Source organism: Brassica napus, chromosome A8 (genome assembly GCF_020379485.1).
Source record: "Brassica napus cultivar Da-Ae chromosome A8, Da-Ae, whole genome shotgun sequence".
Taxonomy (NCBI): domain Eukaryota; kingdom Viridiplantae; phylum Streptophyta; class Magnoliopsida; order Brassicales; family Brassicaceae; genus Brassica; species Brassica napus.
The window spans coordinates 10,860,490-10,884,319 of NC_063441.1; the positions used below are offsets into that span (position 1 = coordinate 10,860,490).

General features: G+C 38.6%; 1 protein-coding gene across 2 annotated transcripts; it reads right to left on the bottom strand.

Annotated features, from left to right (window-relative positions):
• Positions 1-739: 739 nt before the first annotated feature.
• LOC106360702 lies at positions 740-23,830 on the bottom strand. 2 transcript variants are annotated; one of them, XM_048738682.1, is made up of 63 exons: positions 23,480-23,830; positions 23,012-23,115; positions 22,598-22,732; positions 22,466-22,516; positions 22,280-22,374; positions 22,082-22,199; positions 21,603-21,704; positions 21,327-21,515; positions 21,074-21,234; positions 20,756-20,926; positions 20,428-20,520; positions 20,024-20,345; positions 19,831-19,935; positions 19,653-19,748; positions 19,281-19,348; positions 19,079-19,199; positions 18,782-18,982; positions 18,481-18,684; positions 18,281-18,381; positions 17,625-17,721; positions 17,372-17,470; positions 17,091-17,249; positions 16,931-17,005; positions 16,427-16,852; positions 15,988-16,317; positions 15,749-15,880; positions 15,530-15,643; positions 15,272-15,456; positions 15,005-15,113; positions 14,731-14,874; positions 14,367-14,651; positions 13,207-13,851; positions 12,917-13,108; positions 12,719-12,822; positions 12,291-12,580; positions 12,131-12,215; positions 11,733-12,047; positions 10,982-11,344; positions 10,403-10,892; positions 10,165-10,328; positions 9,835-9,997; positions 9,484-9,753; positions 9,052-9,246; positions 8,645-8,687; positions 8,442-8,557; positions 7,399-8,292; positions 7,220-7,293; positions 6,791-7,136; positions 6,593-6,691; positions 6,375-6,527; positions 5,853-6,034; positions 5,247-5,765; positions 4,786-4,963; positions 4,559-4,695; positions 4,316-4,442; positions 3,664-3,885; positions 3,229-3,588; positions 2,790-2,948; positions 2,429-2,713; positions 1,975-2,196; positions 1,772-1,824; positions 1,573-1,681; positions 740-1,417 (listed from the first exon to the last, which is right to left on the bottom strand). In XM_048738682.1, the coding sequence occupies exons 1-63, from the start codon at positions 23,574-23,576 to the stop codon at positions 1,058-1,060; spliced, it is 12,603 nt and encodes a 4,200-aa protein (XP_048594639.1). In that variant the 5' UTR covers positions 23,577-23,830; the 3' UTR covers positions 740-1,057. The 2 variants fall into 2 exon arrangements, with proteins under 2 accessions (XP_048594639.1, XP_048594640.1); XM_048738683.1 differs by lacking the exons at positions 20,756-20,926; positions 21,074-21,234; positions 21,327-21,515; ... (5 more) ...; positions 23,012-23,115; positions 23,480-23,830 and having other exon boundaries at positions 20,413-20,501.

Below are 23,830 nucleotides of genomic sequence, written 5' to 3' on the forward strand. Positions count from 1 at the left end.
TCATAATAATCAATCATAATCCTATGTAGTTTGGACGCCTAAATCATGAAAACCAAAATAATGTTTTTGGTACGATCTATTTTTCTCTCTCGTAACTATCACGTAGCACTATATCCACACAAAGTTAATGCCTCATTCTATATACCCATCAAATGAATATTAAATACCAGTTTCCCATAAATTCAAAGTTCAAATCTTATTTACCCCCGAATTAAAAATTCAAAATCTATTCACCCTAAACCATTATTAAGCTTGGCTTAATGTGTACCAACATATGTTTAACCATTAAACACCAATCAAAATCCAAATTAAACTAAGAAAATTCCTTATTAAAGCGATTAATCTCACACTCACTGGAAATAAAACCCAAGACTTAAAAGATAAAAATCCCCAAATCATTAAAACCAGTAGGGATAAAATAATCCGATTCTTCTCGATTTTGATGATTTGGGAATTTTGATGAGTGTAAAATGAATACCTTTTCTAGAGTATTTTCTTGGTTTAATTTGAGTTTTGCCACGTATATGGTTAAGAATATAATTGGTACACATTAAACCAAATTTAATCATGGTTTAAAAGTGAATAAAATTTAAACTTTGAATTCACGGAAAACATGTATTTAACATTCGGGTACATAGAATCAAACCTTAACTTCGTGTGGACATGGTACTATACCAAAGTTAAGAAGATCGTTAACCATATAAACAAAATAATATCGATGATAAAAAAGATTGAAAAATATTGAAAAAGTCTTTCGTGTTATTTGGTAAAAACAAGGACAACAATAAAGGATTCTTTTACAATTTTATTGAAAGAAACTCAAATGTAAAAGATAAGAAGCATTTATGTTTGAGAAGAAACTAAACATTTGGGTTTTGTAACCAAGCAAAGTAACCTCCCAGAATGCCTAACTCTGTTATAGACAAATGTTACACAGATCAACTTAAAAGCTCTCTTTGGGAAAACCAAAAAACACATAAAAAACTCACTCTTTGCAAAGTCTAGTTCTTTACAATAAAGCAATAACTTCCCAACAGCAAAAAAGAAGAAGAAAAGATCATTCTATACGCAAATTCCTTGCAGATTCAGATTCCATGGATCTGTAATCATCTCGAACTCTAATGGCTCTCCAATCAGACTCTTCTTTGGTCTGCCTCAGAGCCATGAAGTGTAGTGCGTCACTTCTAACCTGGTATATGTGGCATGCCCACGGATACGAGTCAGGTGACGACCAAACCTTCTGTTCCTCAAACTCTGTCTGCTCAGCTAGAGACGTCGGCATGCAATACACTGTGTTGGGCTCTGGCTCCTTGAAACTAGCAACTGCAACGCATCCAGGAGATACGAATCCTTCAGGAGCCCGCGGATGCCAGATTGATACAGGACTTACGTAATCATCTAAGCAGTTCCTCCACACCTGAGAAGTGAATAAAATTATGTATCACTAGTCAAAAGACACAACTCAGGTTTGATTCGGTTAGCACTTTTTTATGCTCTACACTCGCTACAAGTTCACGGTTGAGAAAAATTCAATGGATTAAGGGGTCATATTAATTGATGAGAGATACTTACAAGGTCATAACCCACTGGAAGTGCAAACACTCCCTCGGTGTTATTGTAAACAGCAGCAACATTTGGCGGATGGCTACCAACATGAGCTACATCACCCACTGACACAAATCTGGCAAAACAACAACACGAAACTGCTTCAGTTTCAAGAACAATTGAGCGCAACTACAGTATCATCATTAGCGTAACAGATAATACTTACCCCTCTGGACAACTGGGTCTCCAGATAGTGCACACTCCTCCATCTTCAGAAACCTGAAAGCAAAAAATAAAAGTAAAACAATTGTAAGTAAACCTTGAAACAGTTGATCGTGTGGGTGAATTCTTAAGGTTTCGTCTCATAAGAATTCTTATTTGACATCTATTGAACCTCAATGACACCGAGAGCAATCAAACGAAAATTACCTGCTTTTTGCACAAAGTACATCGACCTTTGGATTCTCGCTCACTACTCCAGATTTTTGAGAAATTGATACTATGTTTGACAAACTTTCTATCATCTGAGACAGAACTTGAGGAAGAAGAAAGGTCTCTTGATTTTATAATAGCCTTGTTGCTGTACGATTTCGAGTCTCTTCCATCAGCCTCGTTCCAAGCAAAATACACATGTCGCTGGCTTGAAGGAACCTGTGACGAGAAGATATAAAGTGTATTAGGTAGGTGCGTTGCATTCGCACGAGCTTCTCAATGCTTGCCAGTGTTAAACATGTTTATGGTCAAGTCGATATTATTATAACACAGAAGACCAAAACATCTTGAGAATGGTCATTTCGAATGAAGATCTCCCTTTATTCAAACTCAGTTCATCTGTTTCAAATATTGATCTAATAACTATGATGAGATAAGGAATAGCAATGACCTTGAGAACATGATTTTTCATGTTAGACTGATATGCTTTCCACATTTTGCGCACTGCTGAACAAATTCGAACAGCTTGGGGTTCTAGTACATCTGATTCTTCCGACACGCTGCACTTAATAACCTGAGCAAAGCTCTCTGACTTCTGAAAGGTCTTCAGATGCAGTATGAGATGCGAGGGCCTTTGGCCACCTGCCTTTGCCAATTCCAACGCCATAAGTTCCTCCCAAGGCACATCCCACATAATCTTGCTGGGTTTCTTATCCATCTTATCCAGATCAGAGCACTAAATGGAAGTAACAAGTCAGCAAATAAAGCAATTTTAAGACGCTAATGTGAAATGGTATGGTAGTGGGTCTGACCTGTAATAACACAACTCTCTTGTTGGTCACAATGACAATGCGTTTGTATGGAACAAGGAAATGTTCTTCATAGCAATCAGATAAAGCGAATTTTGAAGGTTCCCTGAATATCTCTGTACAGCCAAAATGCCGACTTGCTTCCGCTAGGTGCAGGAGCATCTGCAAAAACAGATAACAAACAGAAATCAGAACCAGCTTGGAAGTTTGAGCATGAATGGTAAGCTTGACCAAAAGAATGCAAATTAATAGCTTTCTGGTAACATTAACAACATAATTATCCTCAAAGGAGACTTAGATGTCAACAATTATATTTAAATAATTCATGCTAGAATAGCCGACTTGTAGTTAGAAATTTTGGATTTGGTCGTAGACTAAAGCTTCCAAAATTTCTCAATATGCAGTCTCACTAATAGACAATAAAAAGAAAGTGAGGCAGTACCTGGCCTATAGCTTCCTTCTCATCATATTCCCTGAGTATACCATCAGCATGAACTGCACGGGGATTTCTAATTCTCTCCAAAGCGGTCCTGTTGCTCAAAACCTCCAAACATCGGGTGCAGCTTGCTCCAATTCCATCAACAGTCAATGAGAAAAAATCCAATGCACCACTCATCGGTTGTACGAAAAATCCTAGGAAAGCCCGCCCTACCCCATGGGCAAACCCTAAGATACCATTTTGTCGGGCACTCTCTACAGGCTTCGTAACAACTCCTGATACCCCGAAGGCAACACCCTGTGCTAGGGCTTCAGTTCCTTGAACAAAAGCATCACCTACACCAGTGATCCGCCTCGACCAAACCTGATCCATTTTTCAGCCCTCTATTAGGCAAACTGCCAAAGTAATCAACTTAATTTTGTTGCAAGAAATATGTACCTGTCTTTCCCTCAGATGTAGGAATTGACCATCAGTTGAAAGCGCCGCAAATCCTCTACTAAGAGAAGCCAATGTTGAGCTAGTCATACCCAAAACATCCACTGAGAAAATTAAATGTAAGGGATTGTGGATCAGATCTCTCCATATGCGATTTCCGATGGCTGGAAGTATTGAACTTTTCCGTATGAACCGATCTCTGTGCATTACTCTCCTTAGATGGACCTAAACGTAGATATTTTTTTGAAACATTAGCAACATTCTCGCTCTCTTTTTTCAGCAGTAAATATTCCGAGTATAGCAAAATGATGAATTAGCTTGTGGTGCCAGGAAGTAGAAAGGCTTTCTAGCCACAAGTTGTTCCATGACAATCCAAGTAAAAAAAACTCTCCTATGATGTCGTAAGATCTTCTGAGCTACTTATCCCATGTTGGGAGTCAAAAAGGAACATGACTGAAACCAGCTCATGCTTCAGCAGTTCTTAATTTACAACTAGTTTTCAGTTCGCACAATATATAGCCAGCTAATCTACCATGAAATGGAACCACGTTTCCATAGTTAGTTCTATTACTAGACCGTGCAGGATGTAACGCTAAGAGAATGATTGTAGTTCACTATTTCATTTATGGTAATAACTTCAAAGAAAATCAATTACCTGAATTTTGAATGCATTTCCAACAGCAGACAAAATCGGGCTCCAAACACCAAGAATTCCATGAGGCCTCTGAGCTGGCGCTGTTTCCAGTGAGACCTTTAGCCTTACCTCTGAAACATCTATGAGGCTGAAAATCAAAAACAAAATTAGGTTTAAAATTTGCTCGATTTGCATGCCAAAATGGCCATATACTATAAATTTAATCCCCGAAAAATGGTAAAGTTTTATAGAAGGCAAGAATACTTTATATGTATCTCAGGATCAACTTGCGCGACACTAGTACTTTTCGGGAGACGATCCATCTGGAGCTTATTGCAGAAGTCAGCCGAAGCCCAAATGATAGGCTCGTGAATGTTTACTCGCCAAGTATTATCTGTCACCTATCAATCAAATAGCAAATCCATCATGCACTTCAAATAGGATCTCATATGTTTGAGTACATTGAAGATAAACCTGACTAGAATACATACCCGTACATATACATATGGATACACTTGAATGCCATCAGTTTCTTCATTACACATAGTAATTGTCATCTTAAGCACTGGTTGATGACTGTCTCCAGTGTTATCTGGTGCCAGTAGAACTGGCATTAGAGTTAGAGGTAGCTGGTTATCAATCTGTAAATTGCCCAGAATGACTTTGAACCTGTAAACCATAGAAAAGAGTTGCTAGTTCAGATTTCCGAAGGTATTTCATGCGGTTGCATCGCTTCCTAATACGAGAGAACATATGACACTGAAAAATTTACACGAATGTGCAACCTAAAGACCACAAGTTTTGTTGATAACACCATGTTGCCTAAAATTAGCACATTTTGATTCGTATTTTCCAAGCATAGGAAAGAACATGAAGTATATTCATATTGTAACCCATTTATACGTAAAAACAGACAAAAAAAACAAAACAATACTGCAATATTTGAGTTTACCTGCTAGTTCTTCCCTCATCATACCCAGTGGAGTAAGATACGAAAACTTTCTCAAGGTAAAAATATGATAACTCTTTTGGCACGTGATCTACAAGAGAGATCCCCACTAGTCCCATTTCAATTATGAACTCCAGAGTGGTGGTCTTTTGTTCTGAAGGTATCTGACGAGTAGAATATCTATTATTCCCAACCGATGATAAAGATATGATTTCATGAGGACTCTGTGAAGTACTGTCATCATCAGTGAATCTAGCAATCTTGATGTCACCAATTTCTTTAACATGAAAGTTCACCTCTAAGTCCCTACACAATTCAGAATCCACAACACCATTTTCCATGTCTAGTCTGAAAACCCCAGAGCGGTGATCATTTTCAACCTTAGCATCCAAGAATTTCTGACCATAAGGATCTTCCCAAGCAAAATTTACTGTCGTAAGAGGTTCCAACAAAACCCACGAATCTTCACCAAAACCTGATTGGCGGACACTGATTCTTTTGACAGCTGTTCTATTCTCAACCCTTGTTTAAGAAGTTTAAAACAGAAAAGAAATTAGTAAATTAATGATGGTTTCACAAATATGTATTTACTAATTGTAGAGAGGATACCTCATAGGACCATTGCTTGGTCCAAGTCGAAATACAACAATAAAACGTGACCCTTCTTCAAATCCCCGTATCTCTGCTTTCAAAAATCTACGAGCACCATTTTGACACCTTAATACAAGAACAATTGTGTCTTCTCGAGCAACTTGAACAGGAAATGACCACTCTGTTTCTCTTAACCGAACCTGAAAATAGGCCAGAGAATAAAAATTATACATCATTAGATAATAACAGAGATGCTCTTACCTCTCAAATGAAAACATACGTGGTGGCCAGGAGAAAGCATCCACATGCCAAACAATTTAACAATATAAAACATAATCGATTTGCATTCAAACTTTAATTCACTGCTCACTTCAAGAAGTGTCACTGGTTTGACTGAGAACATATCATACTACATGCTCCAGTGGACATCCTAAACAACAGCCTTATTCATTTTTTTCTCTCGCAGTTTTGCAACTCATTGACTAAAACAAAGATAAGAGGAATAAAAATTAAAAAAATTCTGCAACATAAACAGCTCACCTGGAGTTCATCTCTCCCACTTGGTTGGAAAACAAAGGAGACCCGCGAATCATATGCATTGAGTACCTTTGGTTCATCGTCACTGTTAAGTTTAATATATATATCTTCACCGATCCTGTTGGTGAAAGTCATGAATGGTCGAACAGATATGATCTGCGAAGTAAATTCGAGTCAGCAAGTAATAATAGAGAAGGTGTAGAAAATAAACTGCTTATTACCTTTGTAGGAACTGACTGATAACCGCAAGGTTTTGTAGACAGAAATAGCCGCATACATTTTCCATCGGGATCATACGCATCAACATCCAAAGATCCATCCTATCAAAATAAGTACGAATCATAAGAATGATAGGGGAAGCAAAGCTCAATTTTAGAGGAAACTAGTCTATCGAACAAATAAAATAGCATACAACTGACCATGTCACCAAGGGCAGAAAGATCTTTTGCAGGACCATGTTGCTGATTGCCAAACTGAGATATAGACACTGACATGCCCATATGTTTGAAATTCAAAGTAGAAGCAATTGTATGACCTTCATATATATCTTCTTCAGTTATCTCCCGGACTACTTCGTCATTTTTCTTATTTCGAAATGGAAGACCAAACTTTTTTGTTTTCTTATTCCCTGGCAGATCTAAAAGTCTAAGTGTAAGCGAGGGACATCTTGCAATCGAAAACCAGAACGGAGCATAGATTCTGATCATCTTCGTCAAAACTTTCTGCTGGTCATCATAAGTTTGCTCCAGTGTTATTTGCGCAACCCTGTTCGCATATATTCAACAGTATGAGACCAAATAAACCAGAACAGCAAAAAAATTGTAACATCTTAGCAGAAAGAAGAAGACCTTCCAGTGGCAGAACTTCTCAGATCAATTGTCTTCGCAGGGACACCATTTGGATGAGATACAAGGACAGCTTCCTGCCAAATTCGATAAACCAAATAACTAAACAAGGGAGAATAAAAGAAATGGAACAACAATGTGTTCCTAGCTGATGTGAATCTAGGTTCGATTTCCAAACTTACACGCATTGGTAGCCATACTCTTTGCGGCAGCAAGGAAAAGTATAAAGGCTTCCTTATATCGACAGTATGCACCTTCACAGTTTCTCCAGAACCAATGAATTCTCTGCTCTGAGAATGACAAATCAAATCACCATTGTCTTGCTTCTCTAGCACTGAGTACTCAGCTCCAAATGGAAGATAATTTGCTATAGAAAACGGTGATTTGACCACAAGAGTCCAATCCTGAATAGGGTCCGAACGTATATCTTTAGCGATCTCTGTTGCTTGGGTTTTCAAACAGAACCAATAAATTTTATTATGTCCGGGAGAAGTACTGCTTATCTGAGTACAGCATAGCAAGTGCTCAGATTCAGTAAGAGACGATATACATATTTCAGACTCTGATTCACAAGCAACCTCTGGTTCCTCAGGCCTTGATACCACAGAACTCCAAGAATATTCAGAACCATCAGTCATTACACACTTCAGCTTCAGGACATACGATGCAGACTGTGTCAATCCTGACAAGGGAACCGGTAATATATCGCCAGGCTTCAGCAACCCAATTGATATATTTGGAAATGAGTGGACTTTAGCCTCCAGGCAGAGGTCAAGAAGGTACTCAGTATTGTTTTCCACTGAAACTAGAGACCTGACATTTACGTATCTGTTTCCATCCTCCATACTAACTTCACTTGCAACAACATCATTTCCCAACCGCCAGCAAGCAGCAGGTGAAGCGTAATTCAGCCTCACCGTCGTCCAAGGACCCTCAATACTAGGACTTACTTGAATAAATCCAGATTTCTTTTCACTTGAGGATTTTCCTTGCTCCACCATTTTCGATTTAGCTGGCAACAGCACAGCACATCTTATTTTTCCACAGTTCTTTCTTTGATCCCCTTGGTTCATGCTCTGCAGAAAACATGAAAAAGGTAAGAAAACTATTGCATTTATCTTTTGCAATCTTTGAACCCAAAAAGCCGTGACATTTGCATTTTTAATATCATATTTGGACAATGAAGTCTACATAGGCGAAAGGCATTCAAGTTGAGGTTTTTTACCATGGTAGACAAGTCTAACCAGACAAGGTCATTGGCATAATTGTGCTCGTATTGGTTGTCCTTCATATATCGTGCTACCTGCTTCAATGGAGCTGAAAATGCGCCAACAGGTGCACCTAATTTATATACCAAAAATGAAAGAAACACTTAACTCAGATTTAGTAGTGCTTGAGATGTACGACGAAAGAATGAAGGAAACAAACCATTTCCGACGTCCGACACTATTAATTCCAAGAGATAGTCATCCTGGAAAAATAAAAAACAATAAAATATCAAAGCCGCAATAACCGTGATCTTGAAGACCAAAAAATAACAAAGAGAAAGAAATACTCTTAATATAATTTATTCTTAAGTTCTTGTACAAGAGAGGTACATGCACCAAGATTAGTAACTAAGATTTGCCAAAGTTATAGCAATGCATAAACTGTTTCAGAATCAATCTGAAGAACACAAGTAGTAGAGATACAAATGAAATGGTGATGGACATAAGAATCCACAGAGACTAGGAACACGCTCGTTTGAAAAGAAACAGAACTGCCAGCAGTATTCAGGGGATAAAATAAACATTAGGCCAACAAAAGAATGTTAGACATAGTGGAAAAGAGAATACCAGCGAGTCAATTTTGAAGAAAAATATTTCACTCCAGTCAACGACTTCCAGCTCAGAGGAAAACATATTTGAAACACTTCCACAAGTACGTGCACATTGCTGGCGAAGCACTGGCTCCGTTGGGGAGGTCTGTTTGGGAGAGAGACGTATAACTCCAGTGTATTGATGAGAAGACAATCCAGAAATTCTTGGAAGCTACAAAAAAAGGTTTCCATATAACACATTCTCCAAAGAGTCTATGAAAAACAAATATCATAAACTTAGTAGAAAGAGTCGCATGGAGCATCAAATGAAATCACTTCCTTGCTTTATTACCATAGAAAAGTAAAAGAATAGGAAATAAAAGGAGATTCATGAGAGCCTGAGCGGTAGAAGTATATGAATGAAAAGGCATCACGACAAATGTGACCTTTGTTTTAGGCAGAAAGGTACCTGTGCATCCACCACAATAACTGTAACCATTATTCTAGGGTTACTGCATAGTTCTCCTCTGAGGTGAGAATCCAACATATTGGTCAAGACGGGAACTTTTACAGGTCTCATGTCCCCAGATGGCATCTTTACAATATCTTTAAATCCTTTGATTTCGGTGGGTCTAATATATATATCCTGCCCAAGCTTGTTTTGTGGAATTATGAAATAGGTTTTCTTCTGATGCACCTCAATAACAGATTTTCCATTGTCAACTAGAGGAAATGCGCCCTGTAAGACGTAGCAAACATAAATCAAGAGAGAAAGAAGACTGCGTCACCATGTGGCACATAGGAACCAAGAAGTTCTCACTCTCTCTTTATGGTATTCATGGACGTTGCTAAGGTTGTTCCAACTAGAGTACGCCTGGATAATTGTATTAGCATTTGAAACTGAGAAATTCACATTCAAGTCCGTTGTAGATGTCAGGCGTAACTCAGAAACCGCACCAAAGGATCTAGGGTTGAACTGGTACCTACAGCCCAATGGAGCGTAGCCATTATATAGAATATGCTCGACATTAGTTGGAGTAAATAACAAACAAAATAAACAGAGCAAATCACCCGCAGCCACAGGTGTTTAGACCTACACATTTCTGTAATAATGAGCTTTAAAGTAACACAAAATTAGAACAAAAAAAACCTTAAGAATCCATCTGCAGGCTCGATGAGAGGCTCCCACGCTTCATACTTATCATTGTATGACCTTGCCGCTAAGGAGAAGTTGATGGTTGACTTTGTGTAGTTGGTTTTGCCAAGTAATCCAAAACATATATTACTCAAAGATACATTAACCAATGGAACCATCTGCAAAGTACATAGATACGCCATTATTTTCACGCAGATAAGTACGCCACATACGTTTATTTGTTTTTTCTTACCAGTCCCCCGTAGTCATCAAAAAGCGCAGCAGAAAATGTCCCAATTTCTGCACGAATGACCATGTTATCAATTCCCCCAGGCAAATCCTGGTCTGCTAGCTTTAAAGCAAATCTCCTTGGTGGTTTTTTCAAACCACTACGGACGATAAAGGTCTTCAACTCATTGCCTATGCCCCATATACTAAACGGTTCTACCCTCTGCCACACATCAGAGGTATCCCACAAACTATCTTCAGCAAAACGATCACCAGCTACCATATCGCTACGAGCGCATTTCAATTTGGTTAATTCGTATGGTTTTGCTGAACCTTTAGATGCAACACAACCCAGGGAAACAAAACCCGGTGGAGCTTGAGGCATCCAGAAAGATATACTTTCTACTCCTCTGTGTTTCTTGACACGTCCAACAAGTTGGAAATCAACAGCGGCTTTAAGGATATCTTGCTCACCATCATCACGAAGAACCACACAAGAGTTTGGAGGTTCATACCTACAAATTAACCCCCGAAAGTAATTAACATGCACCTTGCCACCAGAAAAGAATATACTAAAATGATATAGTACATCATTATGACTTACCCACTAACAGCAATGTCTCCGAAATAAGCCATCCCCTCAGTAATGATTGGTCTCCATATTGAAACTTTCTTCTGCGAGCCTGAGCCCCTATTCCACCATATCAACTGAAAGGACGCAACAGCTTCAAATCGCTGACCAGATCTAACAGAATTCAGTGGCTGTGACTGTGGCTGTATAGGCTGAATATTATCAGTAGTACGAACATCCACGTAGCTGGATTCTTTTGGCAAGACTCCAGTGGATCCAAATAATATATGACGTAGCTCGTATGGTCTTCCTGATAAGCTGAGAGAAGACGGATCCGCAGGTAAGAAACTGCCAACAGAATTATCCACCCGCCAGAATGCTAAACTTGATTGAGAACTGCATTGAATACAAAAGCAAGCCTAAAATGTCAAATCATCAATGAAGGAAGATAAACCACACTGAGGTGACCAGCACAGACGTACACTGAAGTACTAAAATGGAATCATTTATTAATATTAACCAAAATCTGACAAAAAAAACAAATGAACAAACAAATTTCTGCATCTGCAAAACCGGATACTACCAACTAAATTCCAGTTCGTTTGAAACAAGCGCATGAAACCAATATAAATCACATAGACACATGGCAAAACACATACGAAATGTCAGGAAAAACAGACAGTAAGCATGTTGGCACATCTCTACAGAACGGAACATGCAGCATTGTATCCATGTATTCAGAAAGTGAGCAACAACTAAAAGTGAGAGGTTCGTTGCAGCATACATATCTGTTGAGCTGATTGCTACACAATCTCTGAGAGAACAAGGGGATACGGAAGAAGCTAGAATGCAGAAGACAGAGGCCAGTGGAGGCGGTGTACATCCACTGGATACCACACAGCTTAACGCCACATAACCCTTTGGTGCTTCAGGGAACCAAATGGAACACAAATTGTCTCTTTCATCTTTGTCATCCGTTGAAGTATCACCTAACCCGTTGGAAGCTAAAGGTGACCAAATCAATCTGAAAGATAAAGGCCTCTTCACTCTCATCAAATTGGTGTTGACAACAAGAACCCCTTTAGTAGGTGGTTTGTCCCTGCCATGTCAAAATAAATTAGTTGATTCACAAAGGCTCTTGCGCAACCTATTTAAAAGTATAACTTAGGATGGATGACTAACAATGGTGTCAAATAGTCGCCAAGACTTGCAAAACCAGGAGGCGGATGGGGTCTCCAGAATGCATATTTTTGATCTGTACAGGGATCTGCATGAAATGTAAGTAAGTACCACGTAACAAACCTTAAATGAACTGAAAAATTTCAGCAATAATTGGACATACTTCTGATGATCCCGACTTTATCAAACTCTGTGCAGACGACAGTCATTTTTCTGGATGTCATCCTTAGAAATGATAAAATGTCTTCTTCAACAGCTATAAACAATCTCAAGATGCTGAATGAGAAGTTCATAAATATGTTTGAAACTGAAAGCTCTATGTTAGTCGTCCCAGAAACACTTGAATACTTTACAGAGGTGTCGAACGGTTCCAGAATTTTCACTCCATTACTCTCCATGGACAGACCCAATGTATGAGCACTCATTTCAATTTCATCATTCTTTATGATTACCCTGCACCAGAAAAAAAAACAGAAGGAAAGACGATAAAACTATGAACAACAGATGTGCAAAAACTTCATCAAGCTTTAAGCAACGAATCATATGCTTAAATTTCAGCTCTAACAGTAATATCACGGAGAAGCCATTGACCTGCCATAAGCATCCAGCTGAGCATGCAAAAGTTTGTTGGAGAGTAGTGGCGTTTTAACAACGTCTTTTGATGTGTTGTAGAATGTAAGTTCTGGGCCGATAGCCTGCAGCAGCGGAAACGAGCTTCGAACATTTAAAATGGAAGTTTTCTTGGCTTATCATGCCCATACAAAGAAGAGTGTTAGCAACAATAAGAACCTGAAACTCAATGATCATTTCCGTGGACTTCTCCGTTGTGATGCTAGGAGATTGGGAAACCGGATCTTCCTTGCTCTCAGAGTCTTGTTTGGGGACTTTATGATATTCTTCCAACACAACCCCTTCCTCTCTCGAAACAGAATAGCTGCTGTAGGCTCCCAAAGAGATACAGGAATCCAAAAATTGGCCATTCTTGATCATAATAGAAAGAAAAGTGAGAAACTATAAGGACGACAGAAATAATAAAGTTCAGATTTGACAAAGAAATAATGTAAGGACTTCTGTTGTACCTTGAAGATTACATTTCTGAAATGCAACTTTTTTCCACTTCCCACATATATAACAGGCTCTGTACTGGGAGAAGAAAGGATGCCTCCATGTCTATCTTTCAGGTACAACGTTCCACCATTACCATCATAAACAAAATCATCAAATTTCTCATCTTCAACAATTAAAGGACCCAGAGGAGAAAGAAACGCTTCAGCAGTTTGTTGCTTGTAGATAGACTGATCCATGATGACTGCGTCGACCATATTAAGGTTTTTATCCTCTTCACTTGATAGGACACTTCCAATAGTAGGGACAAAAAACTCTACTACGGCCAGTAGAAAATCCAAAGCTACAAGCAGCTGTGGCCTTTGGATACAGACGGAAACAAAAGTTGACGACTGACCGAATTGCGCATCAAGAGTGAGCATCGAAGGAAGCGGCCTAACATCACTCCCGTTGGTTACACGGGAGTGAGTTAATCTCTGATCTCCATCAGTCAGAGAATGTGAGTCACCAAAATCTAAGTCTGCAGGTCTTCCTACAGCAAGTCTAAACTCTTTTTCAGTTCCTTCACGGTTGTCAATAACACTAAATCCCTTCAACGTTGCTGTAAGGAAACCCTCATCGTGTGTATTGGATTTGTAGAGAAGCCAGCCACCAGAGATCTGTAAACCAAACACGATAGATTTAAGATGTTAACTCAATGTGCCATGAGATTGTTAACATAAATTTAAGATGTTAACTCTGCTGTAAAATTCCCTTTGAGATTGTAACATAAAATCTCTACGAAGCAACAAACATGAGAAGAAAAAGTGGGAACAAAGAGGGGGAAGAGTAGAGTCCTATAAGAACGATAAAATTGCTGATCCACAGAACTAGAAAGGAATTTAAACAGAAGCCTGATTTGATAATGTCAAAGAGAAATTACAATAAAGCAGAAATCAAATTACTGAAGTCTTTCTGGAGAACCAATTCCGGACTGAGTCAAGGCCTATTCAAGATTAAACTTCACAAATGCATAGGCCCAAATTCTTAGTCAGAAGTTTGACATCAAACAATATTTGGTCAATCACTTTTATCCCCCAAATCTATCAGCTATGACAGGTCCAAGGGACATAAGAATACTATGTACTCCTAGATAAATATGACAATTGAAATGAATGGTACATGGAAAGCGGACCTGTACAGCAGCCAACGGCGCATCTCTTGCTGTCCCAGCATACAAACACAACTCCACCAGATTGATGACAACAGAAACCTTCATTGATATCCAAGCATCACTTTTTTCAGTTTGAGCAGCATTAGGATCCTCGGAAGTAAGAGTTTCAGGTAAGTTTCTTGACGATGCCACAATATCACCACTCAATGGTGGCACGGTATGCGGAATCTCAGAAATATTAGACTGTGCACACTCTGTCAAGATCTGGTATTCCCTATTCGAGAGGGCTGCTCTTAGTTCGTCTATCTGATAAAGCAGAAATTTAAAGAACGTATGAGTAAGAAAGTATTATGCTACAGACTGGATATAAGACATTATCCTTTACCTCTACAGAGACTTCAATGCTTGGTATCTGATGCAACAAGTCTCGCAGAGACCTGTTAATGGTTACAGAAACCCCATTCACATCTTGAATTATGCTTTCACCTATTTCAGCTCCAGAACCAACATTAAGGTTGATATCCATGACCTAAGTTAAGGTTGTTTTCGTCAAAAGGTGTAGAAAAAACTAATTGTACGATAAGGTAGTATGAATTTAAAGTGATATCAACCAGAATGAAATATGCTCAACCCAACAGCCAAACAACGAGAGTTCTCACCATCACTTTCATAGTTTCCATGTGAACTGCATTCAGCTCGTTTTTATCTCCAGCAAACCACTGAAAGGTATTGTTCACAGTTATATGCACAACATCAAGCTTCAGGTAACTGCAAATAAAAGAAAACCCGAAAAGTAGAGAAAGGTAAATCAACTACTCTGATAAGTCCAGAGAATTCATGGGACCAGTAACTAATATAACAAAAATGTGTCATGGAGAAAAAAAATGGGTGGGGAGGGAGAAATCAAAATCCAAGCATGAACTTACTCAGGGCTCTCAGTATGTCGAGGCATAACAATTATAGGCTTCTTAAGAGATAGATCCAACTTAAGAGCAGGAGATCCTTCAATTTCGCTAGTCGTAAACCACTTCTCGGAGTCCGTAATTTGATCCTTCATCTTGACAACCCCTTTTGAATCGCTTGGCACAAGCCCCATAAAGTATTCAGCAACCTACATTGCAGAGACTGATTGTAGGAAGCAAGACAAATTTACTCGCATCTACGTAGAGAGAATAATGAACTACCTCTTGAATAAAGCGATTCAGATAAACAATGCGCACTTCAGAAAGTTGTCCAGAGAGGCAGTAGTCAAAACCTTCATGGTCTTCATCAATGACACTGAATGATGTAAATGCCAACTAGGAACGGAATCAAAGAAATGAAATTAACACGGAAAAAAACTCATGCATCTCATCTGCACATCAATTCATATTCAACGAAAAAAAGAAACAAACAACGAATACCTCAACAAAAGAAGTTCCTCCAGGGTCTCGCATATCACAGATCCAAAAGTACATATGGTTGTCTGGGAGGCTGTCATCACTGATTCGTAAATTTCCAAGACTTGCTGTAATACTGAACGAGTTCGGGAAGACCTTCAAACAAATGGGAATCAGTACGGAATACCTTGGATATTGATAGTTCTGAAGCAAAGAGAATCATAAATAAAGTTTGGAATGCAATTCAAAAAGTATAATCTAACCTTAATATCTGTTAGCAAATTGTCTTGTGACAATGTCGCAAACTTAGTTCCATTCTCATTCATTAGGAATATCTGCGCCCGAGCCATGTTCAATGCCAAGTTGAAAATGATTCTAGATTTCCCCTTCCCTAACAAACCCTTAACAGCTGCATCCCTGGAATCTTCAAATCCATTTCTTTTCGGTGAACTTTGCTCTCCAGCGACAGGAGAGCTGTCCTCAAAAGATTCACAGCTTGGATCTTCAACATTGATAGCATTTACAAACTCCAAAATAGCAAGAATTGTTGGCCTCCGGCAGTAAAATGATAATGTGGCTAGGCTTACGGTCACCTACAATGTGTGAAACATCAGCCACAAAAGATAGTAAGCCTTGACTTTAAAACAACGGAAAAAACTAACATCTCCGGACTGAAAGATGTATAAACAGAAATTTCTTGACCTGATTATCAATATTATTATATTGAGGTGACGTCTGATGGTATATGACTATTTGAGCCTTAACAAAACTATCCAGAGACTCAATTCTCTCACTGCTTGGCATAGTGATATTCCTGTTGTCGACAGGGAGCAATCCATCCATTCGACTAAAACTGGGGGTCCTAAGAGATGTATAGTCAACGGAGTCAACCAAGATCTCTGGTGCTTCATAAAATTTTTCCTCCCCTTCGCTAGAAGAAAGATCATTTCCTTCAGGGTTTTTAATCTCAGCATCTTTAAAGGATGGAAGCACCACAGAAGACTGAATAAAAGATCTTGCTAAATAACAAGACTCATTTGAACCAGAACGGCTCACCAAATCTTCTATTTCCAAAGATTTTAGAACAGTCCCAATAAACATATCACTCCCTCTCATCGAGACTTCAACCTGGTTCGACAAAGACAAACAGACATTCATAAAAAGGAATAAGAAATGACAAAGATAATTAAGAAGCAGATCATATACCTTCCCACCTATGGCCCTAAACTCAAACAGTTTACTCTCTCTTGCAAGAAGCACCGCCATGAAGGAAGCATCGTGCTATATTAAAATATACTCAGTCAAAGCATGTCCCATAATAACAACAAGCCGTGGAATTTCACACGCAGAAATAATTTATATTTACCTGTTGACCATAGCTGAAACATATTTTGAGTTCATCAAGCACACCGGTTACATATAAACTCTCCAACTTAGACAAATCCCAAATATCTTCTTTATGTTCTGTTTCTGATTCCTCACTGTCAGATGACGTATCCGAAAGACCGGCTATGGGAGCAGAACCCTGTACATTAAAGTGAAATTTAAACTTAAATCATCTATATAAACAGGTAGATCATCAATGGAACTGTCTCATGGTAAGACGTCCTATTGATAACTGGAAGTAAGGTTCAAAATTAAATTTACCGAGGCCCGGTAGACAGCGCTCTGCAAACGGCTGTGCCAAGTCTTTCTAGACTCTTCAGAATCAAACATTAATATGAGTGCATTCACATCCTCCATAACCTAGAGACCATAAAATTAAAATATTCAGCGCCAAAATTCATTGAAGTTTACAATCAAGATCCTCGAATCCTCATTGATGAACACACAATAAAAACATAAAAGTCATGACCAAACTCCGCCTGCATTTATTAATTCAACTACATGAGATGTAAACCTTCTCATTGATTCGAGAAGCATTGCGAATGGACAAGACGTGCTCTACTCCTCCCGCGAGTTCTACAGGGACTTTGTATATATGCTTCCCACGTAAGCTACAAAAGATACAAATCCTTAGAAATATGACAAATACCAACTAGAACGAACAGATAGAGTTAGGAAAATATCAAAACAGCTAGTAACTTTAACTGCTGGGTGAAACAGCATAAAGTTTAGGTAATGAATTCTTACACTAGATTTATGAACCTAGATAACTGGACTTTTAGTGGGTCTTTAGTTAGACAAGGAAACTTAATAAGCCCCTTAAATAGCACAACCGAGAGAAATTCATTTCTTCCGTGTCTTTTTCACCTTGACTTCACTAGTTATATAATACAATGCATAGCATTGGTTTAATTTACAAATGGCTACGATAACATAAACATTGAGCAAAAAAGGCAGTCTTGCCATAGTCTTTCCACATGTCAATCCTCGTATCTTATTCATTGTAAACACACGCAAACATTACATATAAGAGTACTGCACTTCATCGAGTTTGTACAGACCATCCATTTTATCTAAAGTCTAATCTATAAAGCCTCATCCATTTTATCTAAAGTCTAATCTATAAAGCCTATCACTACTATAACGAAATTGCAAGAGTTCGAATCATACCTGGTATACTGCTTATAAGATTTTGAGTTAGGACTTTCCAGCACGTATATAAAAGGACCAACTAAACATAAGTACCGCCGCTGCCATGTAGCTTCTCTGCCCTATTCATGGATTTGACAATCGAATAAATAAATAGTGTCCAAGAAGATAAGAGAGCTTGCAACCACAAAAGTGATTATGGTACGTAGAACGGTACTGACCTTCCAGCTAAGTAAAGACAACCAACCCTCAAAATCAGCTTCTTCCCATGGACGAAGAATGTGAGAGCCCTCATCATCCTTAGTTTGAAAGATCTGTGCAACTTGCATCAACCTATGATATCGAGCTGGTGAGAAGTGAAAACCAAGTGACGGTAGCCGCACGGCAAGTCTGGTTGACGGGTACGATGGGTTTGGCCTACGAATCTACAAACCAAAACAGGAAACAATAGTGCTAAATATCTACAGTTTGAAGCATAACTCTTTTACCAAAAATGTCTATGCCAGATGTCCAGAATTTTACCTGTTGTAGTTTTAAGAGTACCCCACACTTGTCAATAACTGGCAAGAAAGTAACACTGCTTTCCTTACCAGAAGATTTTTTCGAGGATAACTGTTTCCAGGAGTAGTCACCATCAACAAGTAATGCGGACACATCACTCAAAACTAAATCAAACTGTAGATACATATCCATTTCCTCTGACAGTTCACGCTTATAGTCGTCCTGCAAAATTTGCATGCATAGAATTTAGGGAATGTGCATTTAGAAAATTCAAATCATATTGTTAAAAAAGTTGACAGCTGACACTTTTCTATTTACCTGGGAACGGATGACCAGGTTGCCCAAGTCCAGAAGAAGCTTTGTAGAACGATGGTTATCAGGACGAAATTCGGTTGGAATTGTGATTTTGGGTGCTGCAATGTCTAAGTCGAGCAGAAACCTGGTTGTTTTGTAAAACGTCATTTACTAAAACAAGCATGGGCATAAATTTGACCACGAGCTCATGAGAGTACGAACAGACCTTGCATGATCTTTCAATGCTCTATTCATTCCTTGTTGAGCAGTGCGTCTAACTTCATCAATAGTTGACTGAGACGGTAAGCAAGTGAATTATAATGATTAAAGTGGCTCCCACGGGCAGTTGAATATAAGTAAGGAACAGAAATCTAATTCGAACAATTTTTGAATACACTGCAAGGATCAAGCTCTACAAATTGGAAAGTTCGAACAGAAATACTGACAAAAAACAGAAATGCATACTTACTAGATCCCATATTACCATTCCTTAGATTAGATATACAGTTAATAATGAGATTACAATTACCAGGCTATATAAAACCAATATGCACTCATTTTTGTCAACTTTTCACACCACGGCAAATATTAGACACACCTGTACAGCAGCTGCAGTCTCTAAAGCTATTGTCTGGCTCACAGCAGTACTGCTTTCGAAGAAGTTGACAATTCCATCAATAGAGTCCTTCAGATACTGCAGGCGGCACCGCAATAAGCCACATAATTTTTAGAAAGAACTGCTTATACAAAATTTTCTTAGAGAGAGGGGCACGCACAGTCATATAACACGGAGAAGCTTTTGCAACAAGACTCCAGTCAACTTTAGCATCAAAAGGCTTATAACAGAAGGAAGCAAGTACAGAGTGAGAGGCAGGGGCACTCTGCAAGAGAAGAGACATTTTTAAGGGATTTTAAGAAATCACTGACAATGTTCTGTAGCCTGAAGAAAACAAATTCCACCTAACAAACCTCAGCAAGCGGGCCATTTGGCGATGACAAGCGATATCTTCCCAATTTAATGTCGGCAATCTTTGTCTCGGGGAAAAGCTTAATGGAGCAATTAAGATCTTCACATGATAACTCAGCAAGGCATTCCTTATCCCCATCATAAAGTTTTGAAGCATTACGCCTCATGTGTACCTCCAAGAATGTATGGAGAGCATCAGGTTTTGCATTGTTGATAATTGACTGCTCATCACCTTCTTTGTACCCTATGACTTTATTTAACCGTTCCCAATCTTCATCGGTGAATTGAACAGATTCTCCTTCACCTTCAGACACTTGACTCTTCCTGAAGGCATATATACAAAATACTTTAGAAAAAAATTGGGAGAAGGAGTTGGGAATTTGGAAGCAACCAGGGGAGCATTCACCCTCCAAACGGCCACCATGAACTTTTAGCCTGTTGTGCCTTCGAGTAATTTTCTGCTTGCACCGATCTCTCAACAAACTTGTGGGCCAACATCCTTCGTAATAAAATCAATGATAATATTCACAATTAGAAATGGTTTGTAAATTACCCTTACTTTCGACATCCTACTCATGTATTGACAATGAAAAGAAAACAGAGAAGCATCATAGGTACAAATAGAGAAAGAAATAACGAATTAGTCCTAATGAAAATTTATAGAACTACACAAGACCAAACGTTTGAGAAAGCTAATTGATCTGCTAAGATGCAACTAAACAATAATATTTTACCTCCATTGCAAAATGACTTCGGTATCAAGTCCCCGATCAAGGGCCTTGATTTCTTCATCATCATCAACCACTGTCTTACTGACATCAGATTTCAGCAACGAAGCATAACGCGTAATGTATCTCTTGCGTAAACTAGTGTACTTTAAAACGTGCTCCCATGACATTCTCCCGCTGTCATAAAGGTAACAATCTCAGAAAACGTAAACAGAAGAGAAGTGAAGTTAGGAACCGCAAGGAAACGGTTTCCAAAACGAATGCAAATTATAGAGAAATACGGCAGTAGCAAGACGACAGAAATGAATATCTCTAATTCGATACCTTGCTATCTTAATTTGTTCTGAAACAACTCTGAAAGCATAATTCCACCAAGACCGTGCGTCACTTTTAACTGAAACAGATGGACGGTAATGTGCATATTTCAAACGCTGATTAAACGCAGAAAAATTATCAGCAAGTTTCATGACATCCCTGTATCCTCCCTGAGACAAAAAAAACACACACACACAATCTAGACCTCCGCAGACATCCAAATAAAAAAAGAAAGAGCAGGAGCCTCAAATTTTGGCTTAACCTTTGATAAACAAAGTGTCACATCGTCCAAGTTAACATATGCCTTCTGCAAAGGTTGATCAGTATTGGAAGAACCATTTGCTTGGGACTTAATGTACTTTGCATTCCCTGAGACAGGTTGCAGAATATAGAAATGTTTTCTCGTGAGGTCTTCAGCTGGCTTACCATCTTTGGTTCCGTATCTAAAAATCTAGAAATATGCATGCACCAAAAAATTAGATTTTGGGGTAAGAGACAAATTATGTTCCACTATATACATAACTTCGCTTATGAATACCTGATCCCACTCAGAAGGAAGTAAATCCTCCCATGGTTTGTCAATATACCACGGAGACATGTCAGAATCAAGATAGAATGCAAGCCGATCAAGTTCAACAGACTGCACAAAGGCAAACATAATTATAACAGGAATGTAAAGTGCCTTTGTTTTCTTTCTTGGCAGGGGTGATCCTTTCACCATGCAATTAATCCATATATGAATTCCACATAAAGTTTTTCTCTATATCACTAACCCTTCCGGAGAGCACCCTAAGTCAATTTTCCTCGGGTGCTTCTTACTATACCCACATAACTATTTGAACTAGATTATTAAAAACAAACTACCTAGCTACTTACTACAAGCAAGCATAAGCGCAAGAGATCTGAACACAACACCTTCCCAAAAGTATAAAACCGAGGGACAGAGACCTTTATAAAATGTTTTCCATAAGACCAGAAAAGCTTGTGCCAGACAGATATTAATGAGCAAATTTATACCTTTTGGATGGAAGCCAGAGTGCCGCCAGTAATAAAGGTCTCCTTCCCATTCTCATCAACTGTTACAGCTAAGAGTTTTTCTAGTGTAAAACCAGCTGAAAATGGGTGGCCGGGATTGCTGCACTTATAATGTAAGCTTTAATCACAATGGGAAGACAATCAAAAACAAGAAGAAAAAAATTGTCATATTCTATTTACCTCTCTAGATCCTCGTATCTTATGTGAATATTTGATATTGACAGCTTCAAGTTTCCCATGACTGTGTCGACCAATGATCCTACCCATGATTTGTTCTTATAAGAGAACAAGAAAAATATGGTAGTTAGTTTAATACAATATTTCTGAACACACACTATCTACTTTGATGAGTAGCACTAGCCACACCATTTCCGTATGTAGTCGACGAGCTCTTTCTACTAGTTTTGTTTCCATTTCCTGTATATTGCAAACATAAAAGTGATTCAATGACTCAAATCAGATAATGAAAACAATCATAACATGAGCGACCTATCTCACCAGTATTAGCTTTCTTTTTTTCTCTTGGATAGAATCCTCACTACATCCTTCAACATCAGTTGCGGGTTCGGCTAATAAAAAAATTCGATCAAGATAAACCACTACAGGTTCCTGGCCAAGCCTGCTCCATGGTACCTAAAATGATTTGAAACGTATCAGTAAATGGGTGTAACCGAGTGTAGAAAAATCTGTAAACAGGAAGGTAAATTCACTGAAAAGATCCACGCCCAGAAAAAAAATCGATATCACCCGGAAAAAAAAATGTATGATATTGCGTCACTTACAGAGACTACAACAGCAGTTGAAATACAATTCGTGAGCAAATGTGTAGAAAAACGGGAAGAAAATGAACGCACTCAAGCAGACATACTTTAGCTTTAGATACAACAGACAGAAGAAAAAAACACAACACACCTTGAGTTTGACTGATCCAAGAAATCCAGCTTTAACCTTGACAGGTAATTTCAAAGCGTTAAGTGCTTCTGGTTTTAGTTGCATATTCTTCAGCTCCACATCCCCTGCGAAATTAAGTAGAACCAAGAGCTAATTAACAAATGAGAAAACTAAAAGTCCTTCCTTTTATTCAGTCGATCTGTTCTTAGTAACAAATGGGAAAACCAACTAAGCATTTACGAAGTGAACAATCAATGTAAACGATGAAGAAAGCAAGCAAGCCGATATTCTCCATCATCTTTGAAGAGTTCCAACCAACTAAACCCCAAAAAGAAAGATCACAAAATCTGAACTTTACTCCCACCCTTCTTCCAAAATCAAAGAAGACTTTGCCGTTTAGCTATACGAATATTACAGCTCTTTATCCAACTACAACACAACACAAAATCTAAATTCGCTACTGAATATCAGAGAAGAAACCAATCTGACCTTGCCAGACACTGATCTTAAGGGCTTCCTTACTCAATCCCCTAACGTAGTTCCCCAAGTACCGCTGTAACAAGTAGGCTACTTGATCTTCCAACATCTTCGTATCCTACAAATCAAAAACTGGGAAAAACAAAATCAAGAAATCTATCGGAGACGATGCGTGGATAGAGAAGAAAACGCGTGGAGTGGGTTCGATTTGGATCGGAGTAGAGAGCGGATGGAAAAGAGAAGGAGGCACATGGGGAGGAAGATGATCGTTTCCTCAAGAACACGCAAGTAGGAGGAGTTGGAATTGTGAATTAGTCGTCATGACTTGGAGAGGAGTTACGGCTCCGTTAAAAAGGAATATTA

What these genes read in the sequence shown, in the direction of transcription:
- LOC106360702 (XM_048738682.1), bottom strand. Translation starts at nt 23,576, where the DNA reads ATGTTGGAAGATCAAGTAGCCTACTTGTTACAGCGGTACTTGGGGAAC. An exon ending in TTATTGTGGTGGATGCACAG is followed by an intron (nt 9,247 to 9,483) that starts GTACCTTTCTGC and finishes CTTTTTTTGTAG; the next exon opens with CTTCCAAGAATTTCTGGATT. An exon ending in TTTCTGCCCTTGGTGACATG is followed by an intron (nt 6,692 to 6,790) that starts GTCAGTTGTATG and finishes TTATTTTGATAG; the next exon opens with GATGGATCTTTGGATGTTGA.